The sequence below is a fragment of the Haemorhous mexicanus genome, chromosome 3, assembly GCF_027477595.1.
Source record: "Haemorhous mexicanus isolate bHaeMex1 chromosome 3, bHaeMex1.pri, whole genome shotgun sequence".
In the NCBI taxonomy this organism is placed as follows: domain Eukaryota; kingdom Metazoa; phylum Chordata; class Aves; order Passeriformes; family Fringillidae; genus Haemorhous; species Haemorhous mexicanus.
The window spans coordinates 66,766,411-66,792,927 of record NC_082343.1 but is presented as its reverse complement, the minus strand read 5'-3'; the positions used below and the strand labels follow the sequence as shown (position 1 = coordinate 66,792,927).

The window sequence follows — 26,517 nt, the reverse complement described above, 5'->3', positions numbered from 1 at the left end:
CATTGCCAGTTGACATTTTTTTCTATTAACTTACTGTAAAGGAATTTCAATGCTTCTAGAGATAATTAGATCTCAAGTGATCTAAGCACACTTTTTTTTTCTGCAGGTAAACATAATCTCCAGAGGAACACAGTAAGGCTTGACATACAGTCTCTAAAATTGAAAATGTTGTTAAAACATTTGCTCTGTCATATTTCCCAGAAGGAATTGACCAAATCAATTACAAGTAATCTCTCACTTTCTGTGCAACTGACTGACACTTTTAATGAAAAATGTCTGTGTTGTAGGTTTATTGACAAAAGTATGCAACATGCTGTTCCCAGAAGAACCAGAAAATTTAAATAGAGTAATGTAAATGACAGAAAAGAACCAAAAAAACAATTAATGACAATTAATTCATTGTACTAATAGGCCTTGAAAACCCTGAGGTACTGGCCAAATCACTACACCATGTAAATGGTAAATGTGTCCTGGGGTGCATCAGGCACAGCATCACCAGCCAGGCAAGGCAGGGGATTGTCACACTGCTCTGCACTGGGGGCAGTTTTAGGTGCCACAATATCAAAAAGAGATGAAACCAGTAGATAGCATCCTTGAGGGGAAGCTGTATGAGGACTGGCAGAAGTCGCTTGGTGTGTTCAGCCTGGAGAAGAGAAGACTGAGGGGAGACCTCATTGCAGTTAAACTTCCTTGTGAGGAAAAGAGGAAGGGCAGGCACTGATCTCTTGTCTGTGGTGACAGGAGAAGAGAATGGATTCAAGTTGTTTCAGGGAAGGTTTAGGCTGGATATTAGAAAATCTTTACCCAGAAGATGGTTGGGCATTGGTACAGGCTCCCCAGGGAAGTGGTCACAGTGCCAAGCCTGACAGAGTTCAAGAACCATTTGGACAGTGCTCTCAAGCACATGGTGTGACTCATGGGGTGTTCTGTGCAGGGCCAGGAGTTGGACTTGATCCTTGAGGGTCCCTTCCAACTCAGCTTATTCTGTGATTCTGTGACATGCAGAAATCCTGACACAACACACGAGTTAAAAGCAGGCATTAACTTTCTGAGATGTACTCTCTCTCTCTTGAAAGTTAATTGATTTTGCAGATAATCCCAGCTGATAGATAGCCAGTCAAGCATTCTGTCAACTTATCTTGGCTTTTACGGGAAAAACAAAACCAAACAAAGTTGTGTTGATCGGTTTGTCAAAGTCTGAAAATGTTATGACAGGTTTATAGTACAGACCATGACATAAAAGACCTTAAAATGTATTTGGATCATTACTTTCAGGTGGGAACCCTTCAGAACTCACTAGTTTCTCATTCTCAGACATTCATTCCTGAGTTAAGAAGAGAATGGTTACAGTGAACCAAGGCTCCTAATGTCTGAGTGAAGCTTTTTTTAACATTTAGTCGATTCTGGTGATCCTGAACAGAACAAAAAAAAAAAAACCAACCCCCCCCCCCCCCAAAAAAAAAAAAACAAAAAAAAAAACCAAACAAACAAAAAAAAAACAACAACAAAAAAAAAACCCTCACGGAAAGCACCACAACCCATTGGTGTACAGCCTTCCTTTGGCCCCTAACGTGCGCCGTTCCCAGCCATCCCTGAGCCAGCCCCGTTCCCAGCCATCCCTGAGCCAGCCGCGCTCCCGCCGCCCCGCGGGCCCGGAGGGCTCCCCTGTCTCGCACCGCCCCCTGGCGGGGCCTGCTGGAAACGCGGGCGTCCTGCCTGGTCCCGGGTCCCCCCGGCCAAACTCCTGCCTCCTTCTCGTTCAAAACCTGTCTCGCATAAATCAAAATGTCTATCTTTAAATTATTTCGTATAGTAATACAGAAATTTAAAAAAAAATAAGTTAAAAAATCTTTATTTTGATCGCTTCGTTATGGTTTTATGTATATTTTTTCCTAAGTATAGAGCGTCTTTTATATTTAGATGTAGGGCAAATATGAATAGGGGCTGTGTAAAAATTCATATGTTATGTCCTTCAATGTCTTCGAGGCTAATTTGCTGTATTGGCAGATTATACTTCTTTCTAGCCACCGAAACTTCAAACCCTGGCTAGAATTGGGATGTCAAGAGTCCTTCGGGCTTTTTGCCCAGCAGCAGTTATTCTTCTTGGCACAATGTGAAAATTGTGTCTAATATCTCTCTGCAACCTTGGTCTGCAGAGCTGCTTAGAAATGTGAGCTTATCGTAGAACCGGTAATTAACGGGGACAGAAAGAAAGATTACGTCTCAGTGTAACATTTGGAATTAAGTCAAAGATTTTTGGTTTAAATACACACACTGCTTCTGGTGCTGAGTTATGTTTTAGGCCTTTCTCTCCTACTGTAATAGCCTGGAAGCTCCAAGGCAGCAACTGCCATCTCTGGAGATACTTCATTTTCTGAGAAGTCATTAATTGCTTCCTGCTGTGACTGCTGAGGAGCATGCTGGTCTTGAAAGCATGAAGCTGCTTGGTGCCTCAGTCTGTGTAAGGAAAGCACCTTTCTAAGCTAAAGCAGACTTTGAGTAAGTTGTGTTTGTGGTGGTCACCAGTGTGGCTGTACTGACCAGTCCTGTGTTCAAGGATCCCTTTTATGGATTTTATCTGCAAAGATCTTTGCTGTGCTTCTTTCCTGAGTATCCTTAGTATCTTCAAGGAAAAAATAAGGCAATGATGTTACAATTTTTTTGTTCATACTTTTGTTGCCTTTTTTTTAATCCCTAAGTTGAAAACACTGGCAAGTACCCATAATTTTATGGGAATAAAACTTCTTTAGGACAATTTATAGAACAAAAGAATTAATATGCTTTTCCTTATCAGTCCTGCTCTCAGGAGTTCATGGAGGAGCCAAAAGATGTTTCACACATTTTTAGGTACATATTATTGCCTTAATGTGCTAGATTTCATGAATATTCAGAATAATTACATGCAATAAATACTTAATTCCCAGATGTCTCTCTTACGATAAATCTACACATATCTATACCATCAGAGCAAAACACTTATAAAACTCATGGTGAGTTGTTACAGCAGAGACTAGTGCTAGAAGTGCTACAAGTGCTACTGTTTTATGGCAGTACATATGGCACCAGGGTTCCCAACACAGGCACTTCTCAGATGCAGTCTGTGGGTCAAGCAGATTGCATATCAAGGACTTTTACAATTTCACACTGAGCCTTCTACATTTCCATTTCAAAGGCTGGTAGAGACCCTGTTTGTTCTTGATGTAGAATTCCTTCTTGAAATCAAATGGTATTGAGGGCAGGGAACAAAGGCTGAATAAGTAACAAAGAGCTATTTATGTGCCGTGGAAAAGCAAAAAAATTGTGCAAGTGCAGTATCACTTGACTCTATAAGCATTCATAAGAAGGTCTGTGTTTTATATAGTCATTCATGAAGTAATCCAAAGAGATTTTACTTCTGGTTTAGCATTTAACTTGCAGTTTATAGTGTGTTTCCCTGTCTTGTACCCAAGATTAGCCCTTCTTCTCTGTCTCACTTGGATAATCAGCAGGATCTTCCTTTATCAGTAAACATTTTCAGCAGTATCTTCTAGAGATATCAGCTTAACTGGCTTCATACCCCTGACTGCTTTGTAGGTTTAAGAGAAAGAATTTACTCAGAGGAGTATAAACAGTGAATAAAGAAATTCATCCAAATAAAGAAGTTCCTCCAAAATGTAGCAGTCACTCACAATTTCCACAGAATTGTGTGCAGTGGGTGGCCCAAGGTTCTCTCAGGTTCATGTAGATTGTATCCACTTGTGCTGTGATCACCTGAAATTGACAGAAAGAAATTTACTTTCTTTAACGCTGTGTTATGAGATCTTCTCCCATTTTTGGGACTATTTTTGAAAAAGATACTAAGAAAGAAAACTTTTTTTTTCTCAATTATTTCTCATTTTATTGAACTTTTCAATTCTTTTTCATATAATCATAGAATGTTTTAGGTTGGAAGGGACCATAAAAATCATCTAGTTCCAACCTCATAGAATTATTAAGGCTGGAAGAGACCTTTATGGAGTTCAGCCATAAATCCAGCACAGGCAAGCTAAACCACAGCCCTAGTGCCATATTTTTGCAAAATAGTGCAGCTTTCTCAACAGCAATAAAGGATGCATTGGTTTTCCTTCAGTTCTCCTCATTTTTTATAGTTAGAGCAGTGGCTTTGAAAGCTACAGACACTAAAGACACTGTTTTGAACTTTACAGTCTCAGCAGGGCTTGCAAATAAGTTTACCACTTCGGGAGCAAGTGTTCTGATCACTCAATAATTAGCAAAAATCTCAGCAGCAGCAGAAGCAGAATCACAAGCAGCCTCTTCCAGGAAGAACAGGATGGTGTGAGGAGCCCCACATGGCAGCTCATCCTGGGCTGTTTCAGATAAAATGAGGCAAAACGGGGACTTTCTGGGAAGGGAGCACCTGTGGTGTTTTGGGGTTTCTGCTCAGAGCAAGGATGGGAGGGGGCTCTCTGCAGCACAGCGTGGGGTGGTTCTGGGCCTCTTGAGCACCACTGAAGCTTCCTGAGCTTTGCAGGAATCTATGCTTTTCCAGAGCTTCGCAAACACTGAAGAAAGGCAGCGGGACCAGAAATTAGGACTTGTGTGCCTCAGTTCTCCATGTCTGTATTAGGACCTAAATTCTGTATTCATTCTCATCCTCACTGCTGACAACACTAGGTCACCATTAATACTCTATTATACAAAGACTTTTTTTTTCTATACAAGATAGCATCTTACAGGCATTGTCTACCATTTTTTACTTAGATTTTAGACAGAATTTGCCAGATATAACCTTGGTTGTGAGAATACTGATTTAATCTGTACCTTCCATCTTCTGAAATATTCTGTACATATGGAAAAGTCAGAGATTATTAGTACCCATTTATTGTGATCAAGTGTGCAAGAACTATGTTTTTGGATAATACACCGGTGTCAGTTTTTAAGGCAGGTAATTGAGAGTTGTTTATCTCACATAGAGCCTCAGAAAGTTGTAAAGCTGCTGGGTTTTACTATTCAAATTTGACACTTCCTTGTAGAAGGAAACCCTTAGTTGAATGCTCAGTACATTACAATTATTTTTTCTCTCATTATTGAACATGCTTTTACCATTCTTTGATACAATGTACTATGTATTAAAGTTTAATAGCTGAAATTTATTGTTATCTTTTATGTGATGTTTTCCCTTTTGCACCTATGTTCATGTCTGCTGAAAAGTGCTGGCAATAACTAATGAGCAGTTCCCAGCCTAAACTGTGAAGTCAGGATTTTTTGATGTTCTTTACGCATCATTTGTATATGTTATTAAATTACTGATATACTGTGTAACTTGACTACATTTCTTTTTCAGTTCAGTTAATCTAAAAATCTCCGAGAAATTAAGTTAATGAATGTACACACATTTAAATTCAAAGCAGATTTCTGGACCTGATGTTCTTTACTGCCTGAAAAAATGACTCATGGATTATACTGGAACATCTCCTTCTGGGAAAATCTATAACAGAAACTGCTAATTCCAGTAGATTAATTTTCCAGTTGTTTTCCCAAAGCTGTTCTTATGGGAACCTCTTAATTAGTAGTATATTTTAAATCAATTTGTATTTTTACCAGCAGTAAACCCTATTAATAATTTTTACTTTGCTTTTATGTAGAATTTCTTGACATTTAGTTCTTTGCAGACCCTTTCATGTCCTCAACACTGTTAATCCTGCAGGCTGTCAAAAGAAAGAAGCAATTATGTTCCTCAAGTGATTCTGTCCAACATACATGCAGCTGTACAGCAAATGGCAACAGAGTGGTGTAGGGGAAATGAGTGGGAACCTTGAAATGTTTATGATGTCCTCAAACACCCCTGTGGTGCTATCAAGAAGCCCAGTGAGTGCACCTTTCCCTTTCAGGCAGGAGCATCTCACTCCCTCTGCCTCTGATTTTCAGAATTTTTTTGAAATAGTGTGCTTCAGACTCATTCTCTCAGATGACATTAAATTTCTCTTTTCTGCAGGCAAAAACCTTTTTAAAGTGGCAGGAAAGATAAACCTCTTTGTTTCCTTGGCAGATGTGTGGGGAGAAGAATTTAAAATAAATGACCAGCATAGTCTATCTGCAGGTGAGTGGGCAGAGTCACTCAGTGAAATGTGAATGAAGCCACATGTCAATCTAAACATAATTGTATCTACAGGAAAAGGCCTCCCAAAAGCATTCTTGAATCTTGTGAAGAAATAAAAAACACATAAACAGTTAAAATTATAATGTACAGTTACAATTATAATTAACACACTTTATTCTAATAGGAGAATGACATAATAGGAGAGCCTATAAAATATTGATTCTAGTTTCTTTCTATGTAAGAATTAATTAAAAAGGGACTTTTTTTTCCAAAAATATCAATGTTTAGACTAGCAATAAAAAAATGTTCATTTTGATGTTCTAGATAAAAAGTCCATTTAGTTAGATTTCTATGCTCGTTTAAATATTGAACAGTTTAATTTACTGTAACCAATGATATTGCCCAGCTAAATGTAAAAATATTGTTCTCTTAATAAAACACAGTGCCTCACACTAATAAATTCACTCAAATGGTGAGTGAATCAGGAATTATTTAAATAGGACCAAAAATCAAAATTAAATAAAACTCGAGGATATTCTGAGAACAGGATTGAAAAGGCATGGTTTCTTGAGGGGAAGGGAGCTCACCCATTTCTTCTTTGCTCCTCTGAAAGTAGCCAAACTTTCTGTCCTTCCATTCAGCCACATGTGGAAAAGTCATCAATCTCTACAAGATTTCTAAGACTTCCATAGGAAGGCAGTTGCTGTTTGTAAATCCTGGATAAAAAGTATTAGAATTATGTCAAAACAGCTCACTTATTCTAAACATCCAAAGCCCAATGATTATTGTACAGCAATTTTTTTTTTTAATAGTAAATTTTTTTGTCAATAAAGTTGCAGAAATATTTTCAGCTGGGTAGTAATTTTGGGAACTTACCTACTCTGGTTTTCTTTCATTTCTGAAGATAATTATTTTGTAGTTTGGTTGTACAATCTTTATTTATATTGCTGGATAATACTTTATGCGTGCAAATTTATTGTCTTCTGTGAGATTACCCATTAGACTAAGTAGCAGACAATGTCAATACATATCCTGAAATTTTCTTTTATTTAATTTTTAATAAATTCCATCATTTTCAGACCTCCTGAAGAACTTAAAGACAGTTTGTGAAAGACAATGTTACTTTCACACTGTTACTCTATGGTTTGAAAACATGAAATAGCCATATTTGTTTTTAAATCTCCCATCCTTTGGGACCAAAGGACTTGGAATCCTTACCACCATCAACAGAGAGAAACAAAAGCTCACAAAATACTGAAAAACCATCTCACTGCTGGATTTTTTAATGTGAAATGAAAAATAAAATAAACAGAAAGATATTACCTGGCATTCGAGATCCAATATAATTCATGTTTATTTTCACTGTGTACAGAAGGTGGAGCCAAATTCATAAGGATCTGTGAACTCATACTTCAGTCTTTGTTTGAATACTTTTCTGGCATCTTTCTGGAGGGGCACCTAGTTCAGAGGACATATTGATTGGAATCAGTTACAATCATGGGATAAATCATTTTCAGACCCACTTTTCTGGTGTCTTTAATGAGGTTTAGAAGTTTCTTGGCAAAGTTGAAGAGCATCTGAACCTTTGTGTATTGTCCTTCTCCCCTTCTTCATCAGTGACACAGGAGTGAATTCATATTTCTAAATATAGCATGTGAAAGTGAGCAAGCTAAGTATCTCCGTGAAGTTGTGGTGAGACCTTAGTGGTATGAAGTGGCAAGCGCAAAGAACAGAAAGGAAACAATTGCCCCAAGTTTTGAGCCCTTTATTTTCCTTCTCTATGGTCCTCATAAATTTTAAAAAGAAACTCTTGCTTAGTTGTTTGTCCTGCTAGCTGATATTCCAAAATGCAACTAGAAATCAAATCAGAATAATTTGGGTCTTAAAGGATGGACCCCGACCTTAAGAAATTTTGCTTCTCATTTTGGTTGACCCATGAGCTGTCTGTGACTCAGAAGAGTTCCTAATAATCTCCATGTCAAACTTTCCAAGTCGTTAAAATAAGCTACTATAACGTAACTTATTCTATGATAATATTTATAAAACACTCTGAGATTGCAGACAGATGACTGTTCAAAGTGCAATGTATTTCCAGAGAATGGTGACTCTTCTCTAGGGTGGGCTCTGATGCAATGGTATCTGTCATAGAGAACTTCCCACTTTCATTTTAGTTGCTTCAGTCTGCTGTTTTTTCCAGCAGGGTCTCTTTTCCAATAGCAATCATTTTCCTTTGCAGGCAGTAAGAGCAGAATCTATCTTATGCTGACTAAGATTCCTTTTCCCCTGGGGATTATCTACCTTTGAATTAAATTAATCTGAGAGACCAGTTTCAACAAGGAATGGAAGATGAACTCACTAAGAGGCAGTCTTGTGATCATCCTCCTTTAATTATTACTGTCCTTAAAATTATTATAAGAAAATATCCTTATAGGCTATGTGCTGTGCCACCCAAGTGGGATCAGATACTCCCCTGAAGGATGACAATTGCCTTTAACTGTTTTGAACAAGCAATGACCCTTTGAAACTTGGGGCAGTGGGGTGGATATGGCTGTGCTTTGCAGACTCAAGGGCGTGCTGAGTGCATCAGTGGGCTCCAACCCAGTCACCCCAGCTGAAGGAACGTGCAAGCCCTGTGGCCAGCTACTTCAAAGCTGAGTTGTACTTCTACATGACGTAAATTCCTTAAACAAGCAAAAAAAACCCACTGGGTGTAAAAGGAAGAAAAAAAAAGCATTAGTCTGCAAATTTATGTGCTTAGGTAATCATGAAATACCACATTATTGTTCCTTGGATGTTCCGAAAAGCTTTACCTCCATAAGGCATGAAACAGGGCCACCCATTATTCACAAGTTTGTCTTCAGAGCCAAATGTGTGAGAAGGGATATCAGTGAAAACCTGCCAAAGCTTATGTGCCATTCAGGGACATGGGTGACCACACAGCTACCTTGAAAGCAAGAAAATCTGAACTGCCTGTGTGTATTAAGCTCTATTTACTGTATATTCAGCTCATGTTACTCAGTCTGTGGATTCCTCTCCCAAAATGCACAGGAGAAGGACAGTGCCGTGTATGGAAGTACTGGGAAGTGAATTTTGCAAGCAAATTGAAAACAAGTGAAGTCATGTGATTCATTTTAAGAGCTCCACAAACTACAGACATGCTTAATTGGAAGTAGACCATGAACCCCACTGGTATCCAAGGGGGGGTTTGGTGATGGTCAAAGGACTGGATAGAGCCTTCCAAATGAAACATTCACTCTGGCTTTTCTAGTGAATCAGGTTGCTCAAAAATTATTCAGGGATTATTTGGAAGGAATATGAGAAAAAAAGGTTTTTTTAATGAAATGTTTCACTTGTGTTAAGGTAATAATTACAAAGAAAACAGTGGACTGAGTTCTGTATTAACCATGAATATGTACCAAAAGCTGGAAATACTAAATCATCCAAATTTCGGTTCCCTTTCGTAAGTCTGCATAGAAAAGCAGCAGCAGTGGGCAGTGTGGGCTCTGAACTATTTCACTGATTTAGCTGAGGAATCAGCAGAGAGTGGACAGAAGCACTGTGGAAGCCTTCCTGAGTTTCAGCCTCAGAGGTGCACTGAGAGCCTGTGCTCCAGCACTGCACTTGGGTTGAGGTGCAACTGTGCCCTTACAGATCGTGCTGCAGCCTGTCAAAACAAAGGCCAACAGGTTCTGGGGTCCTTGCACTGCCAAGACACTGCTGTTTGCTCGAAAAGGCAAACCACCAATGGATGGCAAGAGAGTTTCCAGACAGTTCAACGCCCCAAAATGTTTCTTTTTTTAATGTGAAAAGGATCTGTTTTCTACAATGCAAGGTTTCAAATCTAACCATGACCTTCTGACCCCTCTCTTAGTCCATAATTATGAACAGATTTGAAAGTATCTCTGACATTCTTGTGCTTTCCTGTTGAACACAGTTTCAGCTGAAGAAGGGCTGTGTGTGAGGACATTAGTTCCATCTGAAACAATTGTTCCCCTTGCAAGCAAATGAATGTGAGTTTTCTTGTAACCTTGTGAAATGGTAGATCATTGCATCACCTGAAGCTGGATATGTTCTGGTAATGGGCTTTAAAATGTGATCATGAAGACACATTTCCAAACTCTAAGGGACATTTCCAAGTAATTCTTATTGGGACAGATAATAGTCCTTCCTAATTTTACACAGTATCGCAGTGGAGACTTGTAAACCTTTCCCTTTTGCATGCAGATAATGCCATAGCAAAACCAAGTCCTATGACTGCAAAACCATTCTTCCCTTGTTACTAATATACACATTTTAGTTTTCCAAACTGGGCTTTAAGGTTGCTGGGCTTCTCACAAATGCTGGGAGTTTTAATTTAAGTGGAGGAATACTTCTTCCTTCAAAACCATAATGTTTGAAAAATTGCAAAGCCTATACTGGAAGATAATGGGAAAATGCAAGATCAGGCAAGCTGGACCCTGTGATCTTGTGATCTTGCCAACTTCAACAGGGAATGATAGCTTTGTATTCTTGCATGCTATAATTCAAGGGTTTATTCCTGGCATAATTCTGTTTTCCTAAGGGGCAATTTTTTTCAGGACCAACATGCACGACATCCAAAATGTCCTCAGTGTCTCAACATTGACACACATAGTCACATGGACAGAGTTTTATACTTTGCTCCAGACTAACTAGTGTTTTACAGATAGTAGCAGGAGCCCTGCATGTACTCTGCTCTCTGTCTATACCACAGTCACGAAGACAGTGAAACGCTATGGTTTGGTAAATTACAATTTATCTATTCTCAAGAAGAAAGGCCCACAGTCTGTGAGGCACAAAGCTCCAATTCTCCCTTAATGTGATGAGAAAAGGCAACCTGAAAACTACCTTCAGAAAACATGAAGTTTCTTTCTGCCATGTGTCTTGGACAACTGTAAAAATGAGAGGAAGGGAAAACAAAAAACAAAACTCAAAAACAAACAAAGGAAAAAGAGGAAACTGAGCAAACCAGTTGTCTTTGTCAGCAGCTGGAAGAGGAGGAATGGGAGGTGTGCACTGTGGTGTACTAGCTCTTTTTGTCAAACAGGAGGCAGTGTGGACTGCTATTAACTGCTCCAGAGCAAGAACCAGGATGGGTGTGTTTAGCTCCTCTCTTCAAAGCTCCCTGCTGAGTCTGTTTCTACAAAGATCTTGTCTTACTTCTCTTCTCTGGAGAGATCTGGGTGAAAAACAGTAGAGAAGAGCTGTGAAAAATAAACAGCAATATCTAGGTTGTGTTGCAGAATGTAACTCATTATTTCAAAAATAAACTGTAAAGAGGACATTTATCTAGGAATAGCTCCATACTATATACTATGAACTTCTCCCCTTCAAAGAGAAAAAAAATGCTTATCCATGCTACTGAGCCCAGAAAGAGCTCTTGAGAATTACATGAGTTGAAGTGAGCCTGGTAAAACCCAAAGTGTGAAACTTCATGGAGAACTGACCAGGACACTTCTAGAGAAGATCTTAAGTCCTATGGAGCAGCTAATACTCCAGGACACGAACAAGGACAAGACCAAGTCCTAATGACTTTTGAACTCCATGTGTGAGGAGCTTAAAATAAAATAATAAATTAATCTCTGTTCTACAGACAAGGCATTTTTCAAGGAGCATTTAACCAGGGTCTAGGCAGGAGCAAAGCCAAATTAGTTTTGTTCCAATTGCATAGATCAGTTTTGAAGCTTGATTTTATTGTGTCAAGTGTGCTCAAAAATTATCAAGAACATTTCTCACTATGGAAGCCTGATTCTCTGTACTATGCTTTATTTTCTGAAATTTCCTGGAAAGAGTTTCCTGGAATGTGAGATCATTTCTTCATTTCTCCCGTGGGACAGACACACACACACACACATGCACATACGAATAATCGCAAAAAAATATGTGATGCGTATCTTCCGTGGAAACAAAGACGCTGCTCTTGGTGTGTACTTTCATGTGTGCACGTAAAGGAAATTGATCTCGGTAAACAAGGCTGTGTTCACAACAAAAAAGTAGAGAGGGCTTGGGAGGGCTTCCTCTCCTGAGTGGTGGCTAGGAGATGCAGCCCCAGCATCCAGAATGTCCGCGCTGGTTACTCATGAATGCCTTTCACTGCATTTCTGCCTTTCCCTGCAGTGAAGCTCCTGGCACACACCAGAGAGCCAACTTGTTGCATCTGTCTCAGGCGAGCTCACATCCGGTCACCGTGCCATCCAGGTGCCCCAGTGACCGGGGGCTGTGGGGCGGCTGCTGACTGCCCGTGTATTTGTTTTGTTACATCAGCAAGAGTGGACTGCCACGCTCTCTGACTTTCCCCGGGCTGGTTTTTTGCTGTGCCTTCAATCCTCTCCCTCCTCCTCCCCCAGCTCCGAGCTCTCCGCCCGCAGAGCGCCCCTCCTCCTGGGCTGCCTCCCCTCCCTCTCCCCTCCTCTCGCACAGTCAGAGGCTTGAAAACTTGTTAAAAGCTCTCCCAGTGTTCCAAGTTAGAAAAAACTTTTACGAGGTATCAGCACTTTTCTTTCATTAGTGGGGAAGGAAGGATGAAAAATACATAACAGCAGTAGACTTTTAAAGTTTAAATAGACAGGTCTGAGTGCCTGAACGTGCTCTTCCATTTTAGTTTAACCCTCCAAAGAAGTGCTCTGATCCATTTTCACTGCTGATCAGCAAGGGTAAGTTGAAAGTTTTCCTTTTTCATCATTTTGTGGTTTTGGGGTTTTTTTTTCTGAAAACACTTCTTTCTTTTTACTTTTTTTTCCCACGCCCTAAGAATTCTGTGTTACTGCGTTGAGGCTTGAACTTGTTTAAAAACACACATCTCTAAACAGCGTAGATTCTCTTTAAGCACTAAATTCCAGCCTGGAGAAATTCTTTGCTTTCTTTTGTCACATTTCTATACATTTCTAGAAGTGCTACACTTTAACAACTTGTAACCTTGTTCAGCCGAAGGAGGAACTGCGGCGAAGTTGTGAGCGCCGGGCTGAGCAGATTTGTTGCTGCCACAAGCGATCTCTCCCCTCCACTGCCTCTCGGGCTATCTCCGCTCTTTTAAAGAAAAAGCCGAGGTGTGCTTCGCTCTCCTCTGCTGTACCGAAATTTCATCAGAAGTTAGTAACAGGGAGACCTGGCCTTGGATGCGTCCCATTCCTTCCCCACACGTTTTGCTTTCATATGGAAATCCTGATTGATGCCTGATAGTTTGAGCAGAGCAAGCTTCTTAATTAGATGCCTTGTTAAAAGCTGCAGCTACTGAAGTGGTGACTTTCACGTGGTCTTCCTGATAAGTTTTTTTTCCCCTTTTCTTTTAAAATAGATGTGATAAAATCCAGACACGGGTTATGGATTTTTAACCTGGTTTGTATATAGTTACTCTGTTTTAGCAACCTCAGTGAGGGATTTTAGAGAAGGAATGTGGGATATCATGATATGCCTTACCACGTTGGCAATGTCTGTGAAAGTCTTGGGTAGATGTAAATGAAAGTTGTCTAGGAAGGACTGTACATAATCCGCATATGACACGTTCCCTCTATAATACCACAAAGACTTAATTGTCAAAATGCAGAGGAAAAAATACTTGAGCAGCATCTCTTGGAGAACTAAAAACCACTTCATGTTGCGAGACTTGGAGTGATTCCTCATAGCAGTTGTTGCCTGCTGCTCGCCAGTAGTTAAAAAGCAGCACGAGGAAGGAGAAAAAAGAGCCTTCAGCTGAAAGACAGATGAAGCAGAGAGTCTATCTTATCGAGTAACACACGAGAAAGGATATTGCGTGCTTATATGTGTCCTCATATTTTGCCTTGAGATAACCAGCAAGCCTCATGGAGCAGCATATTTCCTCTGAGGATTTCATTTTTTAACATGATTCTTATGATGAAAACCCTGGTAATGAGCACAAAAATGGGATATGGACACCTTTTGCTTGACGTCCGTCCTATGTGTATGCGCGTGTGTGTGTGCGCATAGGGAGCGAGTCAGGGGACTTGTGTGAAGCTTTCATCCTGCCATTTTTAACATCTGGACAGCACACTATGCGGCAGAATTTAAGCCTCTAGTCTTTGGGATGTTTACTGAAGTGTTTCCTTCAGAAACTTCAAAGCCAACCACTGGCGCTGACCCACGATACCTAACAAGCACTCGAATGGCAGAAGGGCAAGGGGCAGGCTGGGACCAGGAGAGGGAAGAGAGGGATGGATCCAAGGGATTTGATTTGCAACATAAAGCTGAATGCTCATACACACAGGAGCGCAGATTCAACACTCTAAAGTTATCTCAGCTCTCATATTATGCAAGCCCAAGAGATTAATTTTATTTGTGTCTGCAATGAAGCAGGGCCAAGGATTACTGTGCGTTTGGGGAAGGTTAGAGGACATTGAGCAATGCATCTGTTTCATTAGATACGTTGCTGTCTATCCCCACAATCTCTGGTATCTCCTTCCCATGTTACTCACTGAATTTGTCTCCTGTAGAGGCACCTGGACTGTTGTTGGTGCCATTTATGTACTTTGACATCCAGATTTCAAGATTCTCAAGCAGAATCATCAGAGGGCCTGAGGTCCCCTCAGGGAATTCAGAGTTCCTTCCCTTAATTCCAAAGTGAGTCAGGAGAGGGATGAACCTGAGCATTAACACAGAGGATAGACCTGACTTGTACAACTAGGGAACGTCTAAGAAAGTGCTTAGAGTTGCCTTGGCAAATATGCTTTAAAATTAGGTTAGGTGTGGAGGGTACAAGATGGGAAAGGCAGAGGCCGTGAGGTGGATCTGGTAGTGACTGACCACCAGCAGTACTGGCAGACAAAGGAAAAACCATAGTTGGGACACTTTAAATTCTAGTTACTGCAACCATTTTGTGCGTAACCTTTGTCCCGTGGATGAAATGAGCTGAAGCTCATCTGCAGACCTATACATGAACTACACCTTCCCAAGGGAATGTCTGCAAGGCATTTGCTTATTTTTATAAGATTTTGGAAAGCTAGCCTTCTGTGTTCCAGCAGGTCCAAACCCAATGAGTTGTATATTCTTTCTCTGTGAATCGTGTTACTTTTGGGAAACGTTCAAGCTGATTTATGTTAGGGGTCCAGAGCCTTCTCTTTTGTTGTCTAGGTGTGTGTGAGCACGAATACAAAGATAGAAAAAGTTGGAACTACAAAGCTTTGACCTGTTTCCCAATTACTTCATCTGCACAATCCCACTTTAGAACCTGTTCTAACCCTTGCTGCTCTTCCATCCACAAGGCATGTGACCTTCTAACACCGTAGTCGGACCTAGGACATTACCACAGCACTGAGTTTGCATTATTCTTCTTGGAAAATATGAACCAGATGACATGATGAATGCCGTCCATAAAAAACAGTTCTAGAATTTCTTAATTGTGGCTTACAAATCAAATGTCTTATATATGTGGTCATCCTAAACCCGTTCAGATGAATGCTCTCAGATCTCCTGCTGCTCTATGGATTTTTTTTCCCTGCCTTTACCCACACACAGTAGGACCTGGAAGAAATCCATCTTTTAAAGACTGCTGGATTTTAATACTAGGCCAGCATTAGTCTGCCTCAGAGAATGTTATGATCCTGCAAAGTATTAATCAGTAGGAACTCATGAAATGCACGTACTCATCATCAGCCATATCCTAAACTCCTGAAGTAATGAGTTTGCATGAATTGAATAGGCCAGCCTGTGTCATTCAGTGGACTCCTTTAAGTTATTAGGAAACATTAAAACAAGCTAAAGTCCAGAAAGCTAAAGAGCTATTTTTAAAGGTTGTCTGCCAACCATTTCAAGCTAATTACAAAGCTAAAATACTCAAGTACCTGTTTGATACAAAACCTCTTTTTATACCTGGTAAACAGATTTGTAATCGGTTAATAAAACTGGTCTTTCAGTGCCCTGAAAGTAAACAAGTTAGATCCGATGAATGAATTTTCTCTACAACAAAGCAAAGTACTGTGTTTCATAAAGCAATGGAATCCACTTAAGGAAAGGAATAATATATTTGTGCCACCACAAGGTTATCTGATTAACAGCACAATGTTTTGAATTGATGTGGGTTTTTTTATCACTGGCAAAGGCTAGCATGTAACTGATCTCTTTTTTTAAAAAGTTGCTTTTCAGAACTATGTATGAGTAATTCAAGCATGGAATGTTTCCTCCTGGAGTTTATATTGCCAGCGGACATAAATGAAACTTAGCAATGCTTTTGCATGCTGAAGCAAATTAAAAAATAGGGAGTAAATTCTCCAAATACTGCAGGTGTGGGATTAAGTGGGTCAAAACTGAAGTAAATCATATTGCATTAATGAACCAGAGAGGAGTGTAATTAGAAAACAAACAACACATAACTGCCTAGAAATAACATATCCTCTGTTTTCTTAATCAGGCTTTCAATCTGAAATAACATTTAGACAGTAAAAAAGTACATTGAGTCTGAGGGAAGTCTGTTAACCCAATAGTTTCTAGTCACTGGAAAGCTGACTAATTAAATCAAGAGGCTGTTACTTGAAAAAGGCTCCTTCTGTCCCCTTGCACTAGGACATGGAGCAAATAGTTTGCCTTTAAAACAAACTTCACGTGTTGTATAGTTACAGGCTGTTCTCTGTTTTAAAAATCCCTGCCTGAGGAGGAACGTGATCACATTTCATTCCAGACTTTCCAGGGACCTCCACACTTCTCTGCCTGACTCCTTCTCTGCCACTCCAGCCCAAAAAGACAAACTCACTTTTTCTGGGAAGGATGAAAGCTGAGGATGGCTAAGGGGATGTGTCAGAGACAAGCATGCTCTGTTTGCTCCTCCCGGCAGAGGCTCCCAGTTTTAAAAGTTTGAAGCAGGCCTGATCCTTTGATGGGGCTTCATTCATGAGAAGAGCTAATTACATGAGGAAGGGTCAACAGGCTGCAGTGCCTGGGCTTCAGAGCCAGCTGTTAAGGCAGATGGAGGAAATGGCCCTGGGGTGTTTTTCAGGGGTTCAAAGATAATTGGCATCTCAGAGCTATCAGAGCGAGTACTTTAAACACTGTCTCCCATTACTCTCTCAGACTCGGTGGCAGGAATGGTGTATTTTTATTTGGCATCTATTGTTATGTTTGAGTTTGCCAGATTTATACTCTTGTGTTCCCAGTGACTCACCGCTTCTTGAAAACAAGTCTCCTTGGTGCTAAAATTTCCCATTTTATGAATTATCTAAAAAGTGCGTATTCTATAAATGACCTTCACTAGGGAATATAGCCATGATGCAGTGGGGAGGAAATCATTTGGACATTATCAAAACTGTTAATACCAGGAAGGGATTACTCAGCATCCATGGAACAAATATCTGTGCCCAGCAGCATTCACATTAAAAGGGAAACTTCATGATTATTTTTCCTTTTAAGTTCCTGATTTCATATGATTTCATGCTTTTTCATGTCAGGCAAGTTAAAATATAAGTTTTAATAAGATTGCTATTTTCCAGTTGATAAAAATCTATAGTGAAATTTGTTTTCCTAGGAATCTAGAACATCAAGAAAACTATTTCATTTCTTTTATGTCATCTTGTGTGTTTCCAAATATCCTGAGAAGCTGCCTGTGTCCCAGAAAGGAGCACTTTAAAACTCAAGTCAGGAAAGACACTTTAAACTTGAAGTGTTCAACACTTGGAATGCAAATTACAAGCCAGGAGTCGCCTTACAAACAGAGCATATTTACTTTTTTTTTTTCTGCTAAATCTTTTCCTTTCAAAACAAAGAAGGAATTTAAATACAAAAAGATGCAAATACAAACCTGAAACTCCAATGAATTAAGCAAATCATAGATAGACAGGAAACCAGTTCCTCCAATATGGTAACACTATCTTAGCTGTGTTTCATGTATTCAAAATTTTTTGTTCCTTCATAAAACTATAGGTAAAGAATGCTGTCTTTGATCTTCATGATGCAAATACTAATGTATAAGCTTAATTTAGACAGCAAATGCTTTTTCTGAAGTTTAGTAGAGTATAAACTTAGTATCATTAGGAACTATACCCTTAAATGTACTACATGCTATGAAGTTACAGGCAGAAGCTCAGTTTAATATGGCTGTGTAGGAAAAATGGTGTGTATTTTGCAAAGGTAGAATTTTAGGTACCTAAAATGTGACCCTAATATTAACCTAAGGTAACCTATTGTATTTAGGTTATCCTGTGTTTTGCTTTTTTAGTATCTGAAAGAGTGAACATAAAAATTACATTGAACGATCAATCCTCACTGAAACCAATAAATATTTCATATATTCCTAGCATATTTAGGCAGTGCTACTACTTATTCCACACCCTGCTTCAGCTGTGTGTCACATCTATTTTTCACCTGAGGCAGGTGTACGTCATTGAACTGAGGCTGCCATCAAGGAAGCTGAGCCAACCACAGTAGTCACTGAGGGTTATCATGGGCCTTCCTTAAAACTGGAGTGAAATTAGGAACTTTTTTGATTGTGCTCTGAGACATTATATGTTACTTTCTCTTTTCAGTTTCCCTGACTTCCCACTTCACCTGCAGACTTACTAAAACTCCAGTTTCTCTTCAGATTGTGTGAAATACATTAATTGCAACAAAGCTGACACCACTGTTCTATTATTATTGATCAGTGATTTAGTGTGTCAAAGGTATTAAAGCTCTGACTTAACCCTTGTTATTTTTTTCCTCTGTGTCCTTGTTTAGCCAGCATCCTGTGAAGATGGGTGATTGGAGTGCCTTGGGAAAACTTCTTGACAAAGTTCAAGCCTATTCTACTGCAGGAGGGAAAGTGTGGCTGTCTGTCTTATTCATTTTCCGAATCTTGCTATTGGGAACAGCAGTCGAATCTGCTTGGGGAGATGAACAGTCTGCATTCCGGTGTAACACTCAACAGCCTGGTTGTGAGAACGTCTGCTATGACAAGTCCTTTCCCATCTCCCATGTACGCTTTTGGGTTCTGCAGATCATATTTGTGTCTGTACCTACCCTTTTGTACCTGGCACATGTGTTCTACGTAATGAGGAAAGAAGAGAAGCTGAACAAAAGAGAAGAAGAGCTTAAAGTAGTGGCAAATGATGGTGTGAATGTGGATATGCATCTCAAGCAAATAGAAATTAAGAAATTCAAGTATGGGATCGAAGAGCACGGCAAAGTGAAGATGCGTGGGGGACTGCTCCGTACTTATATCATCAGCATCCTGTTTAAATCTGTCTTTGAGGTGGCTTTCTTGCTGATACAGTGGTACATTTACGGGTTTAGCCTGAATGCCATCTACACCTGTGAGCGAGACCCGTGCCCACACAGAGTGGACTGTTTCCTCTCCCGTCCAACTGAGAAAACCATCTTCATCCTCTTCATGCTGGTGGTGTCCTTGGTGTCTCTTGCCTTGAACATCATTGAGCTTTTTTACGTGTTCTTCAAGGGTGTCAAGGATCGTGTGAAAGGGAAAACCGACCCCTACTCCCACAGCGGTGCCATGAGCCCTTCCAAGGACTGCGGCTCCCCCAAATACGCTTATTACAATGGCTGCTCGTCACCAACCGCCCCCTTGTCTCCCATGTCTCCCCCAGGGTACAAGCTTGTTACTGGAGACAGGAACAACTCCTCCTGTCGTAACTACAATAAGCAAGCCAGCGAGCAAAACTGGGCCAACTACAGCGCAGAGCAGAACAGAATGGGGCAGGCTGGCAGCACCATCTCCAACTCGCACGCCCAGCCCTTCGACTTCTCCGATGAGCACCAGAACACGAAAAAACTGGCGTCAGGACATGAGCTGCAGCCCCTCACCATTGTGGACCAGAGGCCTCCCAGCCGAGCCAGCAGCCGAGCCAGCAGCAGGCCTCGACCTGACGACCTGGAGATCTAAGCTTCTTGATGCAGTACTTGCTCAACTACGAACCGACGTGCATTGGAAGATGCCGTCAGTGCTGATCTTGTTCCAGTGGAGGTGGTACTTAACAGTCTCAAGCAGGAGATTTTAACAATCATAAAAGAAAAAAAAAAAAAAAAGCAAAACACACAAGCAAACAAACTTTTAAAATACTTGCTGTTTTTTTGGGGGGTGTGGGGTTGGTGTGGGGTGGTACAGTACACATTGATATTTAATGTAGCTGGTTTAAAGAATTTAAATACTAAAAAAAAAAAAAGGAAAAAAGGTAGTACTAAGGTAAAGGGCTGTTTTTCTAGAAAGGCTGTAAATATCTGAGTGTATGTGTATGTGTGTACTATCATGTTTGTTTCTAAAGATTCTTCCGTAATACTAAAACCCAATAATAACTGAACTCACATTTGTCAGGGTGAAGTGCTACCTGAAGATGAAAACATTTTTCCTATTCAACATGCAAAAAAGTCCAGGATTGCCTCTGATCATTTCCCTGTCAAGAACATTCCATTCTTAGAAAGTGCACTTTGAAGGTAAACTTTCCTACATGGTCCCCCGGGTTGCTGGAAGGCTCCTGTGAGGACAATTTACAGTCTTTGAGTCGTTCAATTCAAATTTCAGGCATGGCCCACCAAGAAAAACTTTGGTCACCTGCTCTTCCAGCCCTTCACGCAGGTGTATTTTGTGATGTGCGTAAATGGGGTGGCTCCACACACGTGGAACCAGCAACGACACAGTCTTGCCCACAGCAATACTTGTGTCCTGCTACTTAGGTAGAGTCTCTTTAGTATTATATGAAACACAGTTTGCTGCCACTTGCAGATTTAAGCATCAAGACAAGTAAGCAACTGCCTTGAGTGAATTTTATCACACCTTTATGTGTACTAAGGGTGTAGGTATGTGTGTGGATGTGGAGGTAAAGGTATACACAATACACCCTCAGAAGCATAGGCTGAGAAATAAACGCACACAGGTTACTCGCAGTTGACACTTTCTCATGGATGTTGTGAAGATCTGGGCCACTATGGTGTTTACATTCTCTGGTTCCTTCAATGTAAGTGAAGCACACGTTGTTATATTTTTTTAATTCTATAAAATATTTTCCGTGTATCCTAAATGGATGCTCTTTTAAAAATAAAATAAAAATAAATCGAAAGGGCCTAATCCTGGATGTCTTGCTCTGGAAAATCTCTCTTTCAAGTTGTTGGGAGTTTTGCCTCAACAAATGTGCAGGATCAAGCCCAAGATGTAGCGAACCATGTTCTTGCTGGCATGAATGATTTTCTTTTGTAGAAGTTAGGGGTGGAAAAGACCCATTAGGTCATCTAGCCAATCTCCCTGATAGGTAATAATGATGCTTGAATGATAGAAGATGTAGTACTGTAAGCAAGCTTTAGTCTTTTATGTGAGAAACTTAGAAGAAGTGCTTTGTGCTGGATTAATAATAAAATATGCCTAAATGGCTTTTGCAGTAACTGGTATTTTTCTTGTTCTAAATATTCACATTTACTGAACTGCAATGCCCACTGAGTTTGACAGTTAGGTCTTTCTAGATGGCTCTAGCAACTTTAGTGTTTACAGTTAGATTATGTTTGAAATGCAAGTGAAGTTGAAAGGATTTTTAAAGAGTACAATTCTAGCTAATTTATTTGAAATATATGCTAAAGAAATCTACCAGTTTCTTCAAATGCATAGCCTCTTAGCTGAACACAGATTGACCAAGGAAATACATAACTTGGTTTCATTTTGCAGCAACACAGATAAATTGTTTCATTTAATACATTATATTAATTTGTTTGACATTCCATGTTAAACTACTGTTGTCTTCAACTTCATTGCATGTATGCAACCATAGTTTGTCAGATCATGTTGTCTGGAGAACATTAGTCAATAAAGTTTTAATTTAGTATAAATACATTTTCTAATTGTCTTTTACTGTTTCATATGTCCATAGATATCTTTAGTTTCAGTCTGATAATCCAAATTAATTCCTCCCGTGTTCATTTTTCCCCGGTCACTCTGAATTTCAGAAGCTTCTTTAATTTAATCCATCTGGATTTACTTTGAACTGAAATTCCACAGGGCCAGGTTCAGACACCCTCACAACAACTGGAAAAACAAGCATTCCCTCTTCCACTCCTGAAACAAAGTAATGTTCAGCATGAACAAATCTTGCTAGGAGTCTCAGAAAAATGTATATTTATTTGCAAACTATTATAAAAATGACAGTCCTGAAAGATTGCCACATCATTTCTCAAGCAATTTTTATATATGGCTTAGATTTAACATTATGAAATCGTTGCATCCAGTTTCCATGTCATCAGATTGCTCAAGTGACAGTCAGTTTCAATTTCTGAAATTAAAACCTCTTTTCTTCAAGCTCATTAGGAGAAAGGTAGTGATTTTGCTAAGGCTGGGATTTTGCACATTGCTTCTCCCACTTCACCCTTTATGTCCTCATTACTAATAGAGTCATACAGTGCTTGGCTTTTCAGGATTGGACTCTAGATGTAATATGGTCCAACTGTTTCTTTTATTTGAAAAATGAAAATATAGTGGTCGTGTGATTATCATAAAAGGTTTTACTTTAAAATTTGGTTTAAAATTCTTCCCCTTCTTATTAGTAAAGATGGGCAAAAAACCAAGGCCGTGGTAGTGGATTTACAGCTTTGAGAGATACTGCAAAAGTACCAGCACAAGGAATGACTCCTTGGAGTTTTCCTTAAATAATAACAATGAGTCATATTTAAGCTGGCTTGTCCTAATTTGTCTGCACAAATGGAAGGGCATTCCAAGCATTTTGTAAGGATCATGCCCTTGGAAAGGTGGACACTGAAGCATTCAGAGAAGGGCTCACCCTGAGATAAAATGTAGTGTCTCCTAGAGAGACTGAATGTCAGGTATGTCCCATGGGGCATCTTGGACAACTGAAATAATTTAGTGCTTCTATGCCAAGGCTCTCTGAGTGATTTTTTTTTTGGTGGTAATGCATGTGTGTACATGCGTAGGGTAAAGACATCCCAGAGGCTATTTTTCCCACCTAGATTTATTTCTGTGGATGACATTTATTATACACTTCAAGGTCATCATAATTTTGTACACCATTCATCTAGTTCTTTAGGCTCTCTCTCCCAGTGCATCCCCGCAGCAGCATTTGCTTTATCTGCAGATGACACAAAATAAGCTGTGATGCAATGCTAGCACACACTTCTCAGCCTTGTAGAAGGACGTGTTAGATATTGATTTCAAACTGGAAAACATGCAAAAATACAATCACTGAAGGTAATTAAAAGCATAAAACCTAAATTCCCATCCATTTTCATTATTTAAAAATTGCATTTATGTTTTGTGTAGCAGTATTTTGCAAAAAAGGCAAATCATCTTAAGGCTTCTACCCTATCCCAGCAATTTGAAATGTTTCTAAAGAGTAAAGTTAAAAGGAAAAGTTACAGACAGCCTAAAATCTATATGCATATCATGTAATTTCAAGATATTTTAAATACCGTGAGCACACACTGAAGGTTATTTCCTAATTTAGAAATTCTATTTCCATATTTAAAGTGGAAACTACAGTAATAGTTTGAGAACCGGAACAAATAATGTGAGCGTACCTTCCTCACCCACTGAAATCCATTATTTTTAAGGAATGCACTTATGTCACTTTTCCAGAACCACATCTCCCACATCTGTCTGCAGCACTCCTGTGCTACTCAGCAGTAGCACACTGGCTCAGCTGTGCACTACCACCATGCTGCCTTTTCCTTAGACTTTCTCTACAGCTTGTTATTGATTAAAACAGAGGGGGGAAAAGTAGTGATGTAAGGAGTCGAGTTTTTCAAGTCAGATGTCAGAGTTCTGAAGTTACCTTGACTGGTTAATCCAGAGTTCTGAGTATGTCAGATCAAAAGCTCCTCCAGTTTTGGTGGTGCCTGTTTCTATTCTGCTGAGACAGAGTACTACTTTTAATCCTTCTTGTAATTCCTCCATGATTACCACTGCTCCCTTTTCAAGATTTTAAACAAAGAAGAACAGAAAATAGGATTTAACTTCCTCCTGTAGAATTTTTCCTTTCTGTTTACTCCTAATACAAACCTAGCAGGACTGAGCATTCTACTGAGCTTGACTTTATTTTAATGTGCTCTATTATCCAAAGAGTCAGATTTACCATAATCTCCTTGAAGATGTCTTGACTTCTCATGCTGCTCATGAGAAGTCATGTTTCTCCAGCCATTCTGCAGCCATTTGCATTAGATCTGCCAAAGAGCTCAGATGACAGAGGTGGAGTGAACGGCCCTTAGAGGATTTCTCTGGCAAAAATCCAGTCCTTTGATTCCCACAGAATCACAGAATGATACAGAGCTACTCCTTACGTTACTTTATTTCTACGGTCAACATAGATAATAAGGTCAGAAACATAAGTCATGTCTGAGAAATCACTACGTAGATGTATTATCTGTCTCAGTTGCATGAAACTATTTGAGTGTCCTCCATTTTAACTTATTCTAACATAATTGCTCCAGAAACATGGGGCAGCAAAATCAGCTCTGCAAAGATGATGACTGCCTTTCCCTGGCTTAAATCATGTGCTTTTGACTGTGCCCAAGGATATATTCACACCCAGACTCTGCCAGTCCTGGAAAAGTGTGTCAGATGTAAATTACATGATGCTAACACATCACTAGATTGAAACAGGAAGAGCTTATTTGTTCCTGTTCCTATTTAAAAGGTATTTTGATAGACACAAAGAAAAAAAAAAAAAGAATGCTTGTCTTTAACTTATCTTAAATACTTCCTAACATGGAGTACTACCAAAGACCCGATGAAGCAATACAGATGATGTTGATGTAAACATGTTGAGCATTATCAATGGATCCCATGAATATAAACAGTTTAAATAGATCCAGCTGGTCAGTAATGTGGTAAAACCAGCCTCCTCTAAAATGGCTGCCCTCACTCTTTCTGCCTGGTGACCAAAATGCTGCATCCAGCGTCCTAGCTTTCTGGTATTCACAATGCAAAAGCACCTTGGACAAAGGCAGACATGTTTTTACATGGATTGTTTTACCTTAGCTCCTTGTAAGTGCTGGAGAAGCTGAGTGCTAGAGGCAGAGAATCTGGGACAGCCTGTACTGGGTTGGTGATACACTGTCAGGGGAGTCAGTCACTGGTGAGAATTAATGGCTTTTTGGGGATTGTGGCCTCTCCCATCACTTAAAAAGGTCTCTCCTGCTGTGTTGAGGAAATTTGCGCAACAAAATGAGACATGTGAGCTGAGACCAGTATAAAAGGGAAAATGTTCAGACATTTAAATTGCTCCTTGAAACGAGCCTAGACCACACTGACATGCTTCCCATTAGAACTGACAGAAAATGCTCACATGAGTTCCAGGATTTCAGTCATTTAAATCAATGCTAAAATTCTTTTCAACATCAAACATAAACAGATTGGACCAAGAAAGAAATATAATGACATTTAATTTTCATTTATATAACTGCAGGGGGAAAGCTGATGAGTATAAGCTATGAAATCTTGGATGTGACTACTTAAATATATGTAATCATACTATTTCCTCACACTGTCTTTTTACTGTAACTTGGTCTAGAGGCAAATTTATGAAAAGTAGTCTAAAGGTTTGCATTTTCTTACAAAGAGATGTGAATTCTGTTAATGTAATGAAATACATTTACATGATGTCCATGTCAAATTTTTGCAGGTTTACATAAGGGAGTGTGGGTAATATATAACATGCATCTAACTCTTCTGGGCTAGGCAGCTGGGGAGTGAAATCCTAGTCTCTCCTCATCCTTGTTAGAAAGTTATTCATATCCCAAGCAACTGAGCAGTTTCTCTGGGAGCTTAGCTTGGGTAAGATTCTTTTCATCCACCTCCCCCTCCTTCTTTTTCCATCCATAATATAAATTCCATACTGGAAAACAGAAGCAGCCCCAAATATATAAATAAATGCAATCACAGTTGATAACAAAACATTGCAATCAGGGAATAGGTAGTAGTTGTTTTTTGCATGTCTGCAACTAACTCAATAGGAGAGCAACATGGGAAATAGTTTAAGGCATTAGAAAATCCTCTGGATACTTTAGCATCTGAAAACCACTGGTCCTTGCTGAAACAGGCCTTTTCAGTCTCAGCCTCTGCTGAGTCACGGAATTTGTTGCCTTTGAAGGCTGAAGTACCTTGGCTCAAAATTGAAGTTGCTCTGGAAAAATTCAGACCTTCCCTAATGACCATATTTGCATGCTATTCTCGGTAGTATTTACATATAATAGGACACTCTCCACAGGAAGGCTTCTTCAAAACACAGCCTCTGCTTACACTTTGAATTTCCCTATTCAAAGGGGAATATTCAAAATTATCTATGCATCACTACTTCAAAGTGTTTCGCTGGGAGTACTCTGCCATATATTTGGGAGACTCATCATAGTTGTTTCAAAGCTGAATATATAGCCAACTGTAAGATTGCCACCTGGGTTTTGTGTGTGGAGGCAAAGAAGTATTACTCAGGCAAGAATCCTACCTAGCCTGACCTAGCATACTTCTGTTGAGGACAGAGAGTTTCTGTTGAGTGATGTGA

General features: G+C 39.7%; 1 protein-coding gene across 1 annotated transcript; it reads left to right on the top strand.

Moving 5' to 3' along the window:
* The first annotated feature begins 12,481 nt into the window (after nucleotides 1-12,481).
* GJA1 (gap junction protein alpha 1) lies at nucleotides 12,482-21,841 on the top strand. The gene is made up of 2 exons (XM_059842208.1): nucleotides 12,482-12,750; nucleotides 18,752-21,841. Exon 2 carries the CDS (start codon nucleotides 18,768-18,770, stop codon nucleotides 19,911-19,913), a length of 1,146 nt encoding a protein of 381 aa, XP_059698191.1. The 5' UTR covers nucleotides 12,482-12,750; nucleotides 18,752-18,767; the 3' UTR covers nucleotides 19,914-21,841.
* The last annotated feature ends 4,676 nt before the right edge of the window (nucleotides 21,842-26,517 follow it).